Source organism: Anopheles cruzii, chromosome 3, assembly GCF_943734635.1.
Source record: "Anopheles cruzii chromosome 3, idAnoCruzAS_RS32_06, whole genome shotgun sequence".
NCBI lineage: Eukaryota > Metazoa > Arthropoda > Insecta > Diptera > Culicidae > Anopheles > Anopheles cruzii.
In genome coordinates, this window is record NC_069145.1 from 71,326,037 (window position 1) to 71,342,331 (window position 16,295).

General features: G+C 53.7%; 3 protein-coding genes across 3 annotated transcripts in view; 2 read left to right on the forward strand and 1 right to left on the reverse strand.

Moving 5' to 3' along the window:
• Window positions 1–12,882, reverse strand: part of LOC128273591 (dual specificity calcium/calmodulin-dependent 3',5'-cyclic nucleotide phosphodiesterase 1-like) — a 54,657-nt gene extending 41,775 nt beyond the window's left edge. The window contains exon 1 of the mRNA XM_053011594.1: window positions 12,612–12,882. Coding sequence (XP_052867554.1) covers window positions 12,612–12,882 — 271 coding nt within the window. The remainder of the gene's footprint in view (window positions 1–12,611) is intronic.
• On the forward strand, window positions 614–4,535 carry LOC128273592 (maltase 2-like). Its single transcript, XM_053011596.1, has 6 exons — window positions 614–702; window positions 760–1,324; window positions 1,377–1,664; window positions 1,739–2,616; window positions 2,694–2,771; window positions 3,898–4,535. Exons 2-6 carry the CDS (start codon window positions 830–832, stop codon window positions 4,076–4,078), a joined length of 1,920 nt encoding a protein of 639 aa, XP_052867556.1. The 5' UTR covers window positions 614–702; window positions 760–829; the 3' UTR covers window positions 4,079–4,535.
• On the forward strand, window positions 6,584–8,643 carry LOC128273593 (maltase 2-like). Its single transcript, XM_053011597.1, has 2 exons — window positions 6,584–7,134; window positions 7,207–8,643. Exons 1-2 carry the CDS (start codon window positions 6,619–6,621, stop codon window positions 8,500–8,502), a joined length of 1,812 nt encoding a protein of 603 aa, XP_052867557.1. The 5' UTR covers window positions 6,584–6,618; the 3' UTR covers window positions 8,503–8,643.
• Window positions 12,883–16,295: the final 3,413 nt, after the last annotated feature.

The window sequence follows — 16,295 nt, forward strand, 5'->3', positions numbered from 1 at the left end:
GACAGAGAGGTTTGCAACATGTGCTTGGTTAGGTTTTAATGGTCGATGATGCGAAGTGGATCGCCATGCAATGTCCACTGTCGACGTGAATGATTTATGCAAACAAGCGGACGCTCCAACCGTGGATAGAAAAGAACGGGTGTAAATTGCAAGACCGATTTTGCAGAAGACAAATGTCACCCGAACCTCAGTTCTATTTTCGCTTCCTTCCCTAGGGATACAATATTAGGGGACAAAAACTCCGCTTTAAATTCAGTTTTGTGCAATAGAGATTGTTGCTTTGTATAAGTTTGAAATCTAATCCAAATTGCGGTTTTTTCTTCCCATTTTGAATCGGCCAACTGACAGCATTGCTTTAGAAATCTCGCCTGAATGTATGCAATGCGTATCGCACCAAAACAGTTTTCGTGATTACGGAACGCGTGCTCGATCCGACGCCGAAACCGAGCCAAATTCTTGGTGTAAATGTATGAGCGATGTGCGGCTTCGACGTCGGGTGGTCAGTGTTGATAAAGAAGGCGCGAAAACATCAACACCCGAAGCGGTGGGGCAAATAACTCAAACCGTCCGCTCTATCTGGGTTCTCTCCTATTTGCAGTGCAACTCGGTGCATCGGTTCCGTCGGACGGCGCTGTTGGCAATCAACGGCTGCTGGCGGTGTGTGATTAAATTTATTCAAATCGTCCCATCGAATGCAGCCGGGTAAGTGAGCGTTTGCTTTTGCGCAAGCCAAAAAAGTCTACATTTCACCGTTTGCAGGATCAAATCTGGAGCCATCGCCATCGGTGTGAAGATTCAATTTGCATAAAACTCAAAGCCGCGTGCAACGATGATGGCCGGGGCGCTCTGGTTCCCTTTGATGGTGGCCGTGCTCGTTGGGCCGGCAGCCGGACAGGACGGCGATTGGTGGCAGCGGACGGTTTTCTATCAAATCTATCCTCGCTCGTTCATGGACTCGGACGGGGACGGCGTCGGTGACCTGCGCGGTATCCGGAACCGGCTGGGGCACCTGCGGGACGCCGGCATCGGAGCGACCTGGTTGAGTCCGATCTTCCTATCGCCGATGGTGGACTTCGGGTACGACATCACGGACTACACCGCCATCCAGCCCGAGTACGGCACGATGGAGGACTTCGAGTCGCTGATGGACGAAGCGCGCCGGTTGGGCGTTAAAATCATCCTCGACTTTGTGCCCAACCATACGAGCGATCAGTGCGAGTGGTTCCGACGGTCCGTGGCTCGGGAACCGCCGTACAGCGAGTACTACGTGTGGCACGATGGACGCGAGGATGCTAATGGGACCCGTTTACCGCCGAATAACTGGGTACTGGGTGTTCGCGTTCGCTCTTCGCGTCTAATGATTCCTCCCTTTCCAGCAATCGGTATTTTACGGCTCGGCCTGGACGTACCATTCGGAGCGGGGTCAGTACTACCTGCACCAGTTCACCGCCCAGCAGCCCGATTTGAACTTCCGGCAGCCGGCCGTGGTCGAGGAGATGAAGGAAGTGCTGCGCTTCTGGCTGCGCAAAGGAGTCGCCGGGTTTCGCATCGACGCCGTCAACCATCTGTTCGAGGTGGAGGACTTTCGGGACGAGCCGGAAACGGGCACCGACCGGGATCCGCTTTCATACGGCTATACACATCACATCTACACGAAGGATCTGGTAAGCACTGGTGGTGGTGGCGGCAGCATCGAACTCAGTTGAACCGGGTATTTTGATTCCATTTCCGGTGCCAGCTTGAAGACTACGACATGGTGTACCAATGGCGGGCGTTGTTGGACGACTGGAGCCGACAGTATGGTGGCGACAGTCGCATCATTATGACCGAGGCGTACGCCAACATTACCTTCACGATGCGGTACTATCGCGAGGGCGAGGACGGCCACGGACAGTCGGTGCGCCGGGGGTCGCATATGCCGTTCAACTTTCTGCTGATCACCGATCTCGAGCGGGGCTCGAGTGCGCCGGACTTTGTGTTCACCATCAACAAATGGCTCACGTACATGCCGCGGGATGCGACGGCCAACTGGGTGCTGGGCAATCACGATCAGCCCCGCGTCGCGACCCGGTATGGCGCGGAACGGATCGATGCGATCCACACGCTCCTGATGACCCTGCCCGGCATTGCGGTCACGTACTACGGCGAGGAGATCGGAATGGAGGACTACCGGGACGCGATTAGTGGGACGCAGCAGGGCAGTGGGGAGGCCTTCATTGTGTTTTCGCGCGACCCAGAAAGGACTCCGTTCCAGTGGGACGATACGGCGAATGGGGGATTCTCGACCGGACCCAGCACCTGGCTACCGGTGAACCCGAACTACCGGACGCTCAATCTGGCCGCTCAGAAACGGGCCGAACGCAGTCACTACCGAACGTACCAGGGGTTGGTCCGGTTGCGACAGCACGAGACACTCCGCCGTGGTTCCATCCAACTCGTACCGTACTCGAGCAGCGTCGTGACGTACGTCCGGGAGCTACCCGGTAGCGACACCTTCGTGATCGTCATCAACCTGTCCGGCGACCGTAGCATCCTGGATCTGGCGTCCGTTTATCCCCGATTAGCCCCACAGCTTACGGTGGCCTCGAGTGGGTCCACCTCAAGCTATCGATCAGGGTGAGTCCTGCGAGTTGTGCGGTGAAACAGTGGCCGTGGCCAGAAACTTAACATCTCCCACTTTTCTTCGACAACAGCGATATCGTACAGTCGGATCGGCTACCCGTGGACGGATACGAGGGATTGGTTCTGCGCAGCGTTCCCGTCACGGCAAGGTAAAGCGGCGAGCCCGGCCCGTTTGTTTGATTTTAATTGTGTTTATTCGCGGAATCGGCTCGCTCGGAAAGTCGTCCAAAAGTTTTTTGATTAAAAATCAAGCTCAGCTTTTGCGCGTGTTTGGCACCGTTCGCTTGGCTGGACGACCAGGGCCAATTTTTGTAGCAATTTGCGGCCTATTCACACACTCAGGTGATGTTCAATTAAAAAAGTTTTCCCACCAACCGGCTGCTGCGTCAGCGTTTTTCTGCGCGTCAGTTCGTTAACAGCATTTTCTAGAAAAAAAAGTTACCGTACGCCAAGGCGCCTGTAAAGTATTCATGTGCGAAACTCAAACCAAAGTTACCGATTGATTGTATTGTTGCCAATCCTCATTAAAACATGTTCCAAGTTCGGGCACATAAAGTTTTTCTCGCGCACCAACCTGCTCCAGATTGTTCAGCAGCAGTCACATTCGTTTAGATCCCAAAAACGGCCGTTTGGAATAAAAAAGGAACCTTCTCCAGGACGTCGTTCATCTGCGTTTTCGAGCAATTTTCTTTCCCATTAATCTTGTTCGAGCAAATTAATGAGGGAATTAATTGACCCACACACACACCGCGTCCCAGCTGGCCGTTGGTCGCGGTTTTGAGGCAATGCCTTTCCCGAGGGCACGCCCAACATTTCAAGTTAATTTTTCCTTGGCCCGGGCAGCCTCCGGGAGCCGCTGCGGGGTTCTGTGCTATCTCGCGTTACAATAAGGGACGCTACCCCCTTGGGAAGGTTTTCAATTTACCTCCGTTCAAAAAGCTGACAGGCCGAAACAAGGGGACCCCAATGAAATTTGGCCTCACACACCTGAGGCCCTTAAATCTGGCCACCTCAAGGGTTCCCTTTAATTAAGCGCACTTATCTGGGATCCTGCAGGGTGACCTTTCCCCCCGGGAAGAAGAGCATGTTTCTCAAGCTGCCTGGGACCCCTAACCTGGTTTATTTCCGTTTCTGCAGCACAGCAATGGTAACGCGACACCGCTCAACATTTCCCCGCCACTAATTATTGTCCACTGGGGCGCGGGCCGCCACACTTTCCGTTTCATAATTTTAGAACATCAGCATCTCCAGTTTGTTTTCTCCGTTTCGTTGTAGCCACCGGCAGGACGGAGCCTCCGGCAAGCGGGCCGCATCGGAAGCGCTGTGGAGTGCGGCCAAGGACGCGGCCGTAATTGCGTCCATCATAATTGCACTGGGTACCAGCTACTATCACTTCCAGTACTGCTCCCCGTCGTCGTCGTCGGCCGGTGGCAAGTGGCCAGGTCTGAAGAAATAATGATACCCCGGGCACACGGGATAGCTTGGGCCACCCACCCACCCACAGGTTCACGGTGGGAAAAAAACATGAGCCCACACTGAACCCGCTCTGCAATGTAAATTATCATTATTGTTCACTTCATGCTGTCTCTGGTGGAAAATAAGTGGCCTACATATTGTCCAGGTGCCTGTGTATTGGTGTGGCTTTGCATGTTAGCTGATGCCTTGCGTTTGTGAACCGGAACAGCCACTGTCCTGGCGCGCGCGACGGCGACTTCGTGGGCCGTTGGATCGCGGAGCGCCTGGTGCTACGCCCGGCGGTGTTAGTTAATGAACGTGGCGCAACGAAATTGCAAATTGATGAGCTCCGTCCGACGTCGTTGACACCACGGTTTAACGTTCCGGCTCGAAAGTGTGTCCTTAGTAAATGGGCATCTACCTAGGTTAGCGTTAGAGTTGTTCGGCACAATATTTCATCCACAACAAACGCCTTTAATGATGTGAGTTTTGTATTGTGAATGTCTTACAATAAATATGTTTGAAGAGTTCCAAAAAATGCCGATACTTTGCCGACGGTTGGTCCACGCGAGAGTAAACCTGGGTTTATTATCTTTTTAAATTAACCCCAATTATGGTTGGAGATAAGAAGTTGTTTTAGTAATCCCAGCGATCGGCCGTGGAAATCAAATCGCAAAGATAATACCTTCTTTCCGTCGCCGGTTTGATTGATTAAGTGCTTCAACAAGGCCTTAGACAAGGCTCTGGTTTAGAAAGATAGAAGCGAAAGAGGGCGGCCTAATTAATTGGCCCACTCAATTCGTTCCATTAGTCAGCGGAGGTTTTCAATCGAACGACCTATCGGTGACCGTTAATTGGGATTTGCAGGAATGTTCTGCTCGCGCAGGTCCGTGATAAGTTGCTGATAAGCAATTGGTACGCCGCGATAAGGACACGATTGTGGTGGAACCGGTGTCTATTTTTCGATGTTTTGCTCACTCATGAGTCACTCTAACATTGGCCCAAAAGTACATAACGAGTAACGGATTAAAGCACGGCCCGCTTGTGATAGCCACAGAATGCCACGGTGACGGAAATCGCACGGCTATTAGATTGTTTTTGCTCGCCCCGGGCTCGGCCGAACAGACAGCGATATTGGACGTGTTGCCGTGACAGCTTATCCCGCGCTTTCTCGATAAGCACCGACGGTGAAAACCCGGGGGCGGTCCCGGTGGATACAGATGAGACAAGCCGCTTAATGTCGCCACGCAACGGTGACAGTTTTATTTCGCTTCCAATAACCGTTTTTCATCGCAATCGGTCTGTGTGCGCTTTCGAAGTGGCCACGGGCCATTTCCCTGGGCGCGTGTCAACGCTGCGAAGTGAACGCTGCTACCGAGACAGTGATGGTGATGGAAACGACCATCTGACCACTCTGGCTCGGATCTGCTCAACCTGACGGGTCCAGTATTTCGTTCACCGGTGCGTGAAGCGGCCCCGTGGTCTCTGAGTTGCACCGGCTTTCTCACGAAAGCCCTCGCCGGAGCACTAGCGGCTCCCACTAATTACGTGGAATGTAAGCAAACGTTCCAATGCCATTTGGTGCCATCACGCCTGGCAGCGCTCGGCTGACAAAGAACGCTCTGGTCAGAGCCACCATTGCCAGTTCCAGGCGAAGCAGAACCAGATGGAGAACCATTTAGTGCATTGCGAATAAGCGACTCAGATGCTGGAACGGGTTTCGGGACAAGACCGCAATAGATGCGGACAATTTAGCTAGCTGCGAGTGCTTGAAATGGGTGGTTCTGTGACTGTGGGAATTCAAAGTGGGATTACGCCCTGTTTCGACTACCAATACCCAGCAGAGTGCTGTGACGGATGTTATTCGAGGCATATGTTCCGTGTGTCCGAAAAACAGGATACCCTTTGTTGTGTCAACTACACTTAGACGGTGATTAATGCTCAGAGGTCTTTTCTATGCCACGAAAAGTATAAGACACATTCCAATGGTCGCACGTAACGTTTATCGCCTCTTCTAACGGTCACGTCAGAGCGATCCCCACATGAATGATGAAACGCGTTCGTGCTGGAGGATTTCCGTCCGCCATCGATGGTGGATAACATTGCGCAACTCCGAAAAGCAATCGATCGTGAAGGAGTTTGGGTTGTTTATAGCACCGCTGATTGCGCTGAATAGAGGGCTCGATACGGGTCACGTTCGACGCGGTGACGCCTATGGTGCGCGCGTCCCGATAATCCCTGTCACCAACACAGGGAGCAACACCTGTCCGCGTGCCCTTCCGTACCGTGGCTATGGAGTTCGTCATGGAGGAAAAGTTGTTGGCAGTGACAGCCAGAGCAACGCCATTGTTCCATCGAATAGATGGCCATCGGTTCTGTAGTTGTTATCTAAAATAGCGAGCGGAACAGATAACGCCCGGAGCGTCCGGATGGCGCATCCAGCGCAAGGGAAACTATAAAAGCCTTCGCACCGAGGAGCGCTCTCGAGTGATTAACCGGTGCGCCAGCAGGTGAGGTCGTGTAAGAGGTTCGGTCAGTACGATGCGGGTAACGGTGAGCTTTCTGGTGGTGGTGGTGGTCAGCCTGACTGCGATGGTCAGCGCAAAGACTGCCACGGGAGGCACGAGACAGCACGAGATGGAGGACCTGGACTGGTGGGAAGCCGGAGTGTTCTACCAGATCTACCCGCGCTCGTTCAAGGACAGCAACGGGGACGGTGTCGGTGATTTGGTCGGCATCACGGAGAAGCTCGACCACCTGGCCGAGCTCGGCGTGGACGGGGTCTGGCTGAGCCCGGTGTTCAAGTCACCGATGGCCGACTTCGGGTACGACATCTCGGACTTCCGAGCGGTGGACGAGATCTTCGGCACGATGGCCCACCTGGACGCGATGATCGCCAAGGCGAAGCAACTCGGCATCAAGGTGATTCTGGACTTTGTGCCGAACCACACAAGCGACGAGCACGAGTGGTTCCAGAACTCGCTCAACAACGTCGGCGAGTATCGCAACTTCTACGTGTGGCGTGAACCGAAGGATGGCTCTACTCCCAACAACTGGGTAAGTGGGGTCGTGGTTGTTTCGAGGGGTGGTCACTCGGTTTGACGGCTCGGTGTGTTTTGCGGTCCACAGCAATCGGTGTTCCACACGCCCGCCTGGACTCGGCCCACCGGCCAACAGCAGTACTATCTGCATCAGTTCGACAAGAAGCAACCGGATCTGAACTACAACAATCCGCGCGTCAAGGAGGAGATGGAGTCGATGATTCGGTTTTGGCTGGACAAGGGTGTGGATGGGTTCCGCATCGATGCAATCAATCATGTGTACGAGGATCCGCAGTTCCGCGACGAGGAATTGATCGACGCGGAAGGCGAGTTGATTTGGGAGAACCTGGACCACAAGTACACGATGAATATGCCCGACTGTTACAATCTGATCTACGACTGGCGGGATGTGTTCGACGAGTACAAGGCGAAGGACTCTATGACGCGCCTAATGATGACTGAGGCGTACGCCGATCTCGAGCAGACAATGCTCTGGTACGGCAGCGGAAACCGTAAGGGTGCCCACATCCCGTTCAACTTTGCCATGATCAACCGGCTGTCGAATGATTCGCGGGCGGAAGACTTCAAGGCGATCGTGGACGAGTGGCTGGACGCGATGCCGGCTGGCCAGCAGGCCAACTGGGTGCTCGGCAACCACGATCGGCCCCGCATCGCGTCCCGCTTCGGCCGCAACCGGGCCGCGGGTTTCGCCGTGCTCGAGATGACGCTACCCGGCATTGCTGTGGTGTACTACGGCGAGGAGATCGGCATGGAGGACAACCGTGCGATCACGTTCGAGGAAACGCAGGACCCGCAGGCGGCCAATACGAACCCGGAAGTGTACCAGCAGTTCACGCGTGACCCGGTCCGTACGCCCTTCCAGTGGGACGCCACGGCGTACGCCGGATTCAGTGCGTCGTCTGCGCCGAAAACTTGGCTTCCGGTTCACCCGAACTACGCCCAGCTGAATCTGGCCGCGCAGAAGACCGCCTCGGACAGCCTGTACAAGTTGTACCGGCGGTTGATCGAGCTGCGCAAGGAGCACACGTTCCAGCACGGCCAGTTCCGGTCGCAGGTGATGCTGAACAATGTGTTCGGCTTCACGCGCACCCTCGAGGATCACCAGTCGTACGCGGTGGTCGTCAATCTGAACGACAACAGCGTGAACGTGGACTTGCGCCAGTTGGACGCGAACGTTGGCCGGGCCACCGTGGCTCTTGCGACGCCCGGTGCCCGACTCAAGGAAGGAGACCAAGGAGAAGTGGACCGGATTGTGCTCGATGCGTACGATGCGGTCGTGTTCGAGCTCGCCTCATCCGCTGCCACGATCGGTGCTTCGGTCATCCTGATGATGTTTGCCTCGATCCTTCGTTCGTTTCTCTAGCGGCCGGAACCCCTACCGTGGCGTGTGGATAGTGTAGTGTAATTTATTGCGGCCAACGGAACTGCACATCATTTTGTGTCCGTATTTTTTTGTTTTTTTCCATTTAACGAGCTTCATTAAACTAGCTTTCTAACACCTCAACCGGGATTCTCTCCGGTGTCCGAGCTCATCCGAAAGTGTTCATTAATGCGGGTCTCACGGTACGATAATCGAGAAGAGGGAAAAAATGCCGAATGCTATTCGAAATATCATAATCGCTTGAAGGGGGGTTTGCATTCGCAGCCAGATTTCGCCGGATATAGATGGCCAATCGATCGGAACGTCCGCCGGGCGGACGATGCAAGATAAGATTAATACCACAATCAAACGAGTATTGATTGGTTTTTTTTGGTGTGACCGTCCACCGCTGGCGAAACCTTGGCCACACCCTGGACCTAGCTGTCCCCCGTGAGCGTGTTATTGTACGATTGTTCTGTTATCTTGCCACCGGATTACGGTTCTGCCGGGTGGTGGGGATGATTACACGTTGCCGAGGAGCACCGGGCAGCAACGGGCGCCCGTGACCACTCGTGGGCCACGCTTGCGGGTACTTACTGTACGGTGCCGGAGAAGCGTGCCACAATCAAGAAGCAAGTCGGCTGATGGAGCTTACCTGTAAGTAAAGACGCAATAGGCAAGGGTATTAGAATGTATCCGAATGTCCAGAACTGTGCGACTCAAAATGGTAGTTTCATGTCTTAAACGATGTCGGAAACGATCGGAAACAATGAGGAACTAGCGGAAGAATTCAAGTATTTTGGGTTAGAATAGGGTATCGTTCAACAACCTCCATTCACCCGCGAGGACTGCTTGATTCAGCCGGCGGATGCCGGGACTTTTACGATACTTGGCGTCCATTCCGCGATTGGGACGTTACGACATACGAAGGTTGTCACATTGCACATAATTATGCTTGTCATAAACAAGAAAACATCGATAACCACCGGGACCCACCGCCCGGTGCTTCGCACGTGATCGACCGGCTCTTATCACCGGGAAGATAAACGAAGAAATGCCGGTACGGGAGAGGCTGTCAACCATTTGGAGCAGATCGAATCGTATCAATACGTCAGCGCTCCGAGGTAGGGGATCATGCGATACTCCCTGTCGTCCGTGGCGTCTGATAGGCGGACCGGACCATTGGACAATCGAATCTTCGGGGAGAGCCTCGCAGGGTGGCGATCAGCGATACGGGCCACTGTTAATTGTACCCAAGGATCATAAAAAACAATCAATAGATTGCCACGGGCGGACAGTACAGCCGGGACCACTGGCAGTGATGGGTGCGCGTCGCGACTTCTTGCCACTGGCGGCAGCAGCGTTGCTGCTGCTGCTTGGGCAGTGTTCAATCCAGGGCCAGGAAGAGGAACCAGCCAGCGACAAGGAATGGTGGCAAACGGCCGTTTTCTACCAGATCTATCCCCGATCGTTCTACGATACCAACGCGGACGGTGTCGGTGATATCGTCGGTATCACGGAGAAGCTGCAATATCTGAAGGACACCGGCATCGACGCGACCTGGTTGAGTCCGATCTTCAGCTCCCCGCAGGAGGACTTTGGTTACGATGTGTCCGACTTCAAGCTCGTGGATCCACTGTTCGGTACCAATGCGCATCTGGAAGAGTTGTTCCGTGAAGCGACCAGGCTAGGGATTAAGATTGTGCTGGACTTTGTGCCGAACCACACGAGCGACCAGCATCAGTGGTTCGTGGACTCGGAGAGGGGCATCGAACCGTACAAGGACTACTACATCTGGCACCCGGGCCGGACGGAGAATGGCGTGCGGGTCCCGCCGAACAACTGGGTATGTAGGGTCCGCAGTCCGTAGGGCTTGAGATGTGTGGACACTAATCCGTTGCAATCTACAGCAATCGGTGTTCTACGGTTCCGCGTGGGAGCTCAGCCCAACGCGCAATGAGTACTATCTGCATCAGTTCGCCAAAGGACAGCCGGACCTGAACTATCGCAATCCGGCCGTCGTCGCCGAGTTTGACGAGGTGCTGCGCTACTGGATGGAGCGCGGAGCGGCCGGGTTCCGGGTCGACGCGATCAATCACATGTTCGAGGATGAGGAGTTGCGCAATGAACCGATCAACAACCCGGAGGATCCCAACAGCTACGGCTACACACACCACATCTACACGAAGGATCTGCCCGAGACGTACGAAGTGATCGCTCGGTGGCGCACGGTGCTGGACAACTTCGTGCGCGAAAAAGGCGGCGACGCTGTGTAAGGCTAGTGGAGGGATCTAACGGGGGGACTGTTACTAAACGGGTCTCTTGGCTCTTCTTTGCAGCATTATGATTACGGAGGCGTACGCAAACCTCACGATGACGCTGAAGTACTACGAATCCGAGGACGGCCTACAGCAGCGGGCACACTTTCCGTTCAACTTCGTCATGATCGAGGAGCTGGGCGAAGGTTCGACGGCGCACGATTTCAAGTTCGTCATCGATCGCTGGCTAGAAAACTTGCCGCGGGGCAAAACGACGAACTGGGTACTCGGGAACCACGACAAGCCACGGGTCGCCAGTCGCTACGGAGTGGAGCGGGTGGACGGGATGCAATTGATGCTGATGGGGCTGCCAGGGGTGGCCGTAACCTACAACGGAGACGAACTCGGAATGGTGGACCACCGGGACATCTCGTTCGAGGATACGCTCGATCCGCAGGGTTGCAATCTCGGTGAGGAGGGCTTCAAGTGGGCATCGCGTGACCCGCAGCGGGTGCCCTTCCAGTGGGACGACACGCTGAACGCGGGCTTTTCGAAGGCACCGAAAACGTGGCTTCCGGTACATCCGCTCTACCGCCAGACGAACCTGCTGAAGCAGCAGGAGGCCGACCGGAGCCACTACAAATTCTACCTTGACGCGGTGCGGATGCGCCGACACCGGGTCTTTACGCACGGTCAGTTTAAGTCGCGTGCCTTCGGGGACTGGACGTTTGCGTTCGTGCGCTTCCTGCGGGAGGAAGAGAACCGCCTGGACGATCCGTACCGCGTGGTGCTGATCAACTTCTCGGGCGAACCGAAGACAGTCGACGTGAACGATCTGTACGAGATCCGTAACCAGACCGAGGTGTACCTGGTCGGAACGGACTCCCGGCATAAGGTGGGCCACCGGCTGAACGCGAAACAGGTCGCCCTCGGTCCGTGGGAATCGCTCGTCCTGGGATCAATTTCTGGCGCCTCTCGGTTCGCGCTGTCCTTCGCCTTGCTCATCGTGGCCACTCTGAAGGCTTTTCTGTGGTAACTTCACTCCTGTTTGGCGTTAATCACGGTCGTTAATTTTAATAAAGCCATCAAATGTCGGCAAGACAAGGAAACACATTCCTCCCAGTCACGGGATCGAATTACGTTCGTGAGTTCCGCTGCGTCACTTATCACATCGCCAGCGCCGTCGAACAAATTGATGAAGGTTGAATTATTTGTAAACATTCGCGTTCCGCGGGACCTTCGTCTTCTGGGTCGATGCTTGAAATGTCGGTGGGCTAAATTTAACTTCAAGTTGATTTATTGTCACACTCGGTACGTGGCTCTCGGCACATTCCGTTCGCCCGCCGGCACAATCGATAACGGCACGGCCGCAATAGGTCAAAAGCTACGAAATGTGATACTGCGGACTGCGGTTACTTTATTCTGCTCTGGGAGTCTGCACCACCAGACAGAACCGCAAGTCCCAAAGCGGCGCCGCGAAGGAACAGTCTGTTTGGGGCATGGACTCGCCGGGGGATTATTCGTTTTCATAGGAAAATCAACGTTCGTCTGCTTGGCGTAGACTTCGATCCGGTTGCCGAAGTTGGAGGCTGCTTTCCGAGGCCTTCTTAATGGTGAATTCTTAAAGTCTCTAAAATTACTATGACCCAGACCCACCCAGTATGACTCCATCAGGGTAAATAATAAATATGATTGCCAGCTCCACGCCGCCGGGTTCTAATTGCGTGACGAATCCCGTCGGGAGCAGACTCGAATGTAATCGGGAATCCAATTTACGTGTTCCCGGGCTCCTTTGATCGATTGCCGGGTGCAATCAATCAACGCTGGCTCATGCAAAATGTACACGATTCTTACCGATTACGTAGGAGTATCCGTCGAGCGTCAGGACACACTTGCGGGTGGCGGTCCCGGGCGGATAGCGGAGGGCCCGGGTCAGCAGATTCTTGCCGGTCTGCAGCCGCCCACCGCCGACCGCCTCCAGGTGACACTTGTGGACGGTCGTGTCCTTGCAGCAGTCCGGCACACAGTCGACACAGTCTCCGTAGCACTCGTGGCACTTGGCGGGCCCCCGTTCCAGGGCCTGCGCCAACTGCTGCAGCTCTTCGTCGCTCGAGTCACCGGCCATGGTGACAAGTGGGGTTCGTAAGGGCGGACCTTCGGTCTCTTTTTCTGTTCCAAGATTCTTCGAGGCGCTTCTTAACCTACATAACGGGGTAGGCCGTGCATCACGGCACACACATACGGTGGAGGGAACTTTCACAGTCGGTCACTCCCTATCGATCACGATGGGGTCACAGATTTTGGATTTTGGGTTATTGGAAAAGTTTTGCACATCCGTCGTGCGGTGCATCAAATATGGATGCTTACGGCGCGGCAATACTGGCCATTAATTAAAGCACGGGAGCTGATCAATCTTCAGTCGATACGTAAAGTTCCGCAACGCGTTCCGCCGGGGGATGAGTTGGCACCGACGACAACGACGACGGTTTGGTTCCCTCGGTGGACGACAGAATTCCCTCGGTGTGCCGGCTGTCGATGACGCACCACGCACCGTTACGGTGCCCCCGAACTGGTACCGCCGCAGACACTGAGCACTTGAGCCACGTTAGAAGACACTTATCATATTACCATTTTAATGCGAAGCCAGCGGTAGCCCAGCGTGCACCCCAGCGTGACGTCGTTCGTTTAGCAACGTACGCATCGCGCATAAATTAAGCGAAGCGCACAGCGTGTAGAAAGTCGGGCGTACCATATTTTGGGACCGTAAATTTGAAAGACAAACTTGCACACACGATTACAGCGAAACATAAATACGTTCTCTCTCGCTCTTGCCACCACACGTGTCAGCGTGAGCCTGCCTGCTTTGTTGCCTGTGTCCGTTGACAGGACGAAGCACAAAAAAGCATAAAAAAATCAATGCCAACTTCATTTTCCACCGACGATGCTGGCGGTGCTTGGTCTTGATGAAAAACGCTTGTCATCATTACACGAGAACTCGCCCGGGCGCCCGAGTGTCCTTTTTGTCTCTTCCTGCCGTGCCACTGCCACCACCGTTTATCGTCACCCTGTCCAGTGGTGGCAGATTTGTCCCCTGACGGCGGAGGTTTTGCGCGCGTAAGTGAAGCCATTTGCCACTTCTCTATGGTGCGCTCTCGTAGCCTGCTGAGGGCAGCTCGAACGGAACGAAAAATAGCAAGGAGCACACACACACACACGTGGTGGCGAAAATTGACACATAAACGCCTAATGGCAAACACTTTTCTTTTGCCCCGGCGCTTGCGAGCGAAAATTTGATTAGATGGAAAGTATGAGGAAGAGCAAATCGGTACGCGTGTGTGTGTTGTGGGCATCGGACCGAGGAATCTGGAATTGGGAGGGATGGCCACAGACAAACAGTAGCCGAACGGCGTGGCGTTGTAACGAAGTTATCCGCCGGGAGCTTACCGAAATCTAATTGGAATTGAAGTTTTGTTGCGATTCGGAGTCAGAAAATCAAAAATTCCCCCAAAGCCATTAATATCCTGCGAACTGTGGGCTGCATTTTCCGTGTGTGTGTATGGTGGTTCCTTTTATTTGCTTAGCTCCCTAACCTTGACTTTCTATTGGGCCAGCTGGGCGCGGTGGCTGCCCCGTACCGAGTTGGGCTCCACCGTTAATCGGTTTCCACCGGAAGCGCTGAGCCACGGCCGCAACGCAAAATCAACCTTTTGCCCGATGGCGTCCGCCCAATCAAGCATCAACCCTGAGTGAGTGTCTGATTGGATTTTCTGCGTCAAAAGTAAACTGGAAGTACCGCGGGCGGTTCGCCAACAATCCGCCGCGGAAGCTTATTTCGAAGGCATAATTATGTTACGGAAAAGAGAAAAAAAGGAATGTTGGCCAACCTGAGACTTTGAATCGAAAGCGGCGAAGCTTGAAGGCTTTGCAATGCGGAAAGACACTTTGCAGACTGGAAATAGAATGGCTGCTCAAAGAGCTTGCTTATTATTGCCATCAGCTACCGTCGGTTGACTTATTTTCGAGAATTATTTTTCCAGTCTATTTTTCGTTCTTTCCCGGCGATGCTATCGCTCATTGATGATGATGAAGTGGAAGAATAATTTGACTACAGCTTCTGGCAAACGGTGTTTTGCGTGCTTTCCACTGAAAGCATGAAGCACGATTTCGGGAAACGAGACTCACTTCTTTGAAGCTACCGTCAGCGGCGTCCGAAATCTCGCCTAACGAGTCGATAAAATAGAAACGTGACGGGAAAAGCTTCCGCCACGGCGATATGGGCACAAGTGCTACGGAACCGGACGTCGTCGTTGCGAAAACGGTTCTTATTTTTCACCTTGAAGATAACCAAAGACAATGCGACAATTGAGAAGACTCCGGTACGGTATCCTTTTCTACCCACAGCTGACACGGTCGTCCTGTGAGCTTGTGCTGGGAAGGAACGCATCCCACGACCTGGCTCGGTGCAGATGGTAACGAAATTGCTCTCGCCTTATCGCAGGCATTTCGTCGTATAATTTATTAATACGCTCGCAGACGGAGCCTTTTCCGGAGCACTGTTTTCCACAGTCGAACATTCCACAGTGTGCTCGATAGGACGGGCAGACGTCCGGGGGTAACCTGACGCGGAATGCCCGGTGTTACGTGGGTCAGCGAGACGGAGACTTTTCCGGCGTAGGACTGAAAATTGAAATGAGCTCCGAGCGGAGCGTTTACTGGAAGGCGCTTTCAGGCCCTTATCGGAACGGCATCAATTATCCGGCTGGCGGTTGATTCGTGGAAATAACTTGAATGCGAACGATTTTGGCCATTTTGCCGGTGCAGGTTTTTAATGACACAATGTTAACAGGAGCTGAACAGAGTCTTTTGTAGGCAGAAACATAAAATTGAGCGCAGACATTTGACGGAGAATTTGCATAATTTCTTCGTTGAGGAAAACTTCAGGAATTCCATAAAACACACTATCAAAGTCAAAGTCACCAAAAGAGAAACTAAAACGACCATCGTCCTATCGCCATTCTCGTCGTATCGTAAATATTTGGCCCATGGTGCACCCGCAACGGCAGATATCAGATGTAAGTTTCCAAAGTTCTGTCGTTCCGTCGGCTTCGAAAGCATCCTTTCGAAAGGCCAAGAAAACGGCAACGTAAATAAACAAATGTCGTCCCAAATCATTTTTGCCGATTTTGCCAACCAACACAAAAACGAAGCGAAAAAGCACTCCCTTAAAAGGGCCTTGCTAATTTGGCCTTGTTTGAGTGGGTTGAGTCGTTACGCGGAGGTAGGGTGAAAAAATCAAGAACGCCACAATGAGAAAGCACAGATTGGTGGCTGAGGAAAGAAAAGCACCACCGAAACCGTTGGCTACGGCAAAACAACGGCAACGACTTACGAACCATAAAAGCATCATCATGAACCGGAGATAGTGGAACGGGCGGCCAAGAACCGGCAGTGTCGAAGGAGCAACCGTGGGGTCGATGGCGCTCTCGATGTTGGGTTCCCCAAAAACTCCACTCATCGTACGAACCGATAACATGCAGT

Coding starts and splice junctions, on each gene's coding strand:
- LOC128273593 (XM_053011597.1), top strand. CDS start 6,619: ATGCGGGTAACGGTGAGCTTTCTGGTGGTGGTGGTGGTCAGCCTGACT. Junction 7,135..7,206: donor GCTCTACTCCCAACAACTGG/GTAAGTGGGGTC, acceptor TGCGGTCCACAG/CAATCGGTGTTCCACACGCC.
- LOC128273592 (XM_053011596.1), top strand. CDS start 830: ATGATGGCCGGGGCGCTCTGGTTCCCTTTGATGGTGGCCGTGCTCGTT. Junction 1,325..1,376: donor GTTTACCGCCGAATAACTGG/GTACTGGGTGTT, acceptor CTCCCTTTCCAG/CAATCGGTATTTTACGGCTC. Junction 2,617..2,693: donor ACCTCAAGCTATCGATCAGG/GTGAGTCCTGCG, acceptor CTTCGACAACAG/CGATATCGTACAGTCGGATC.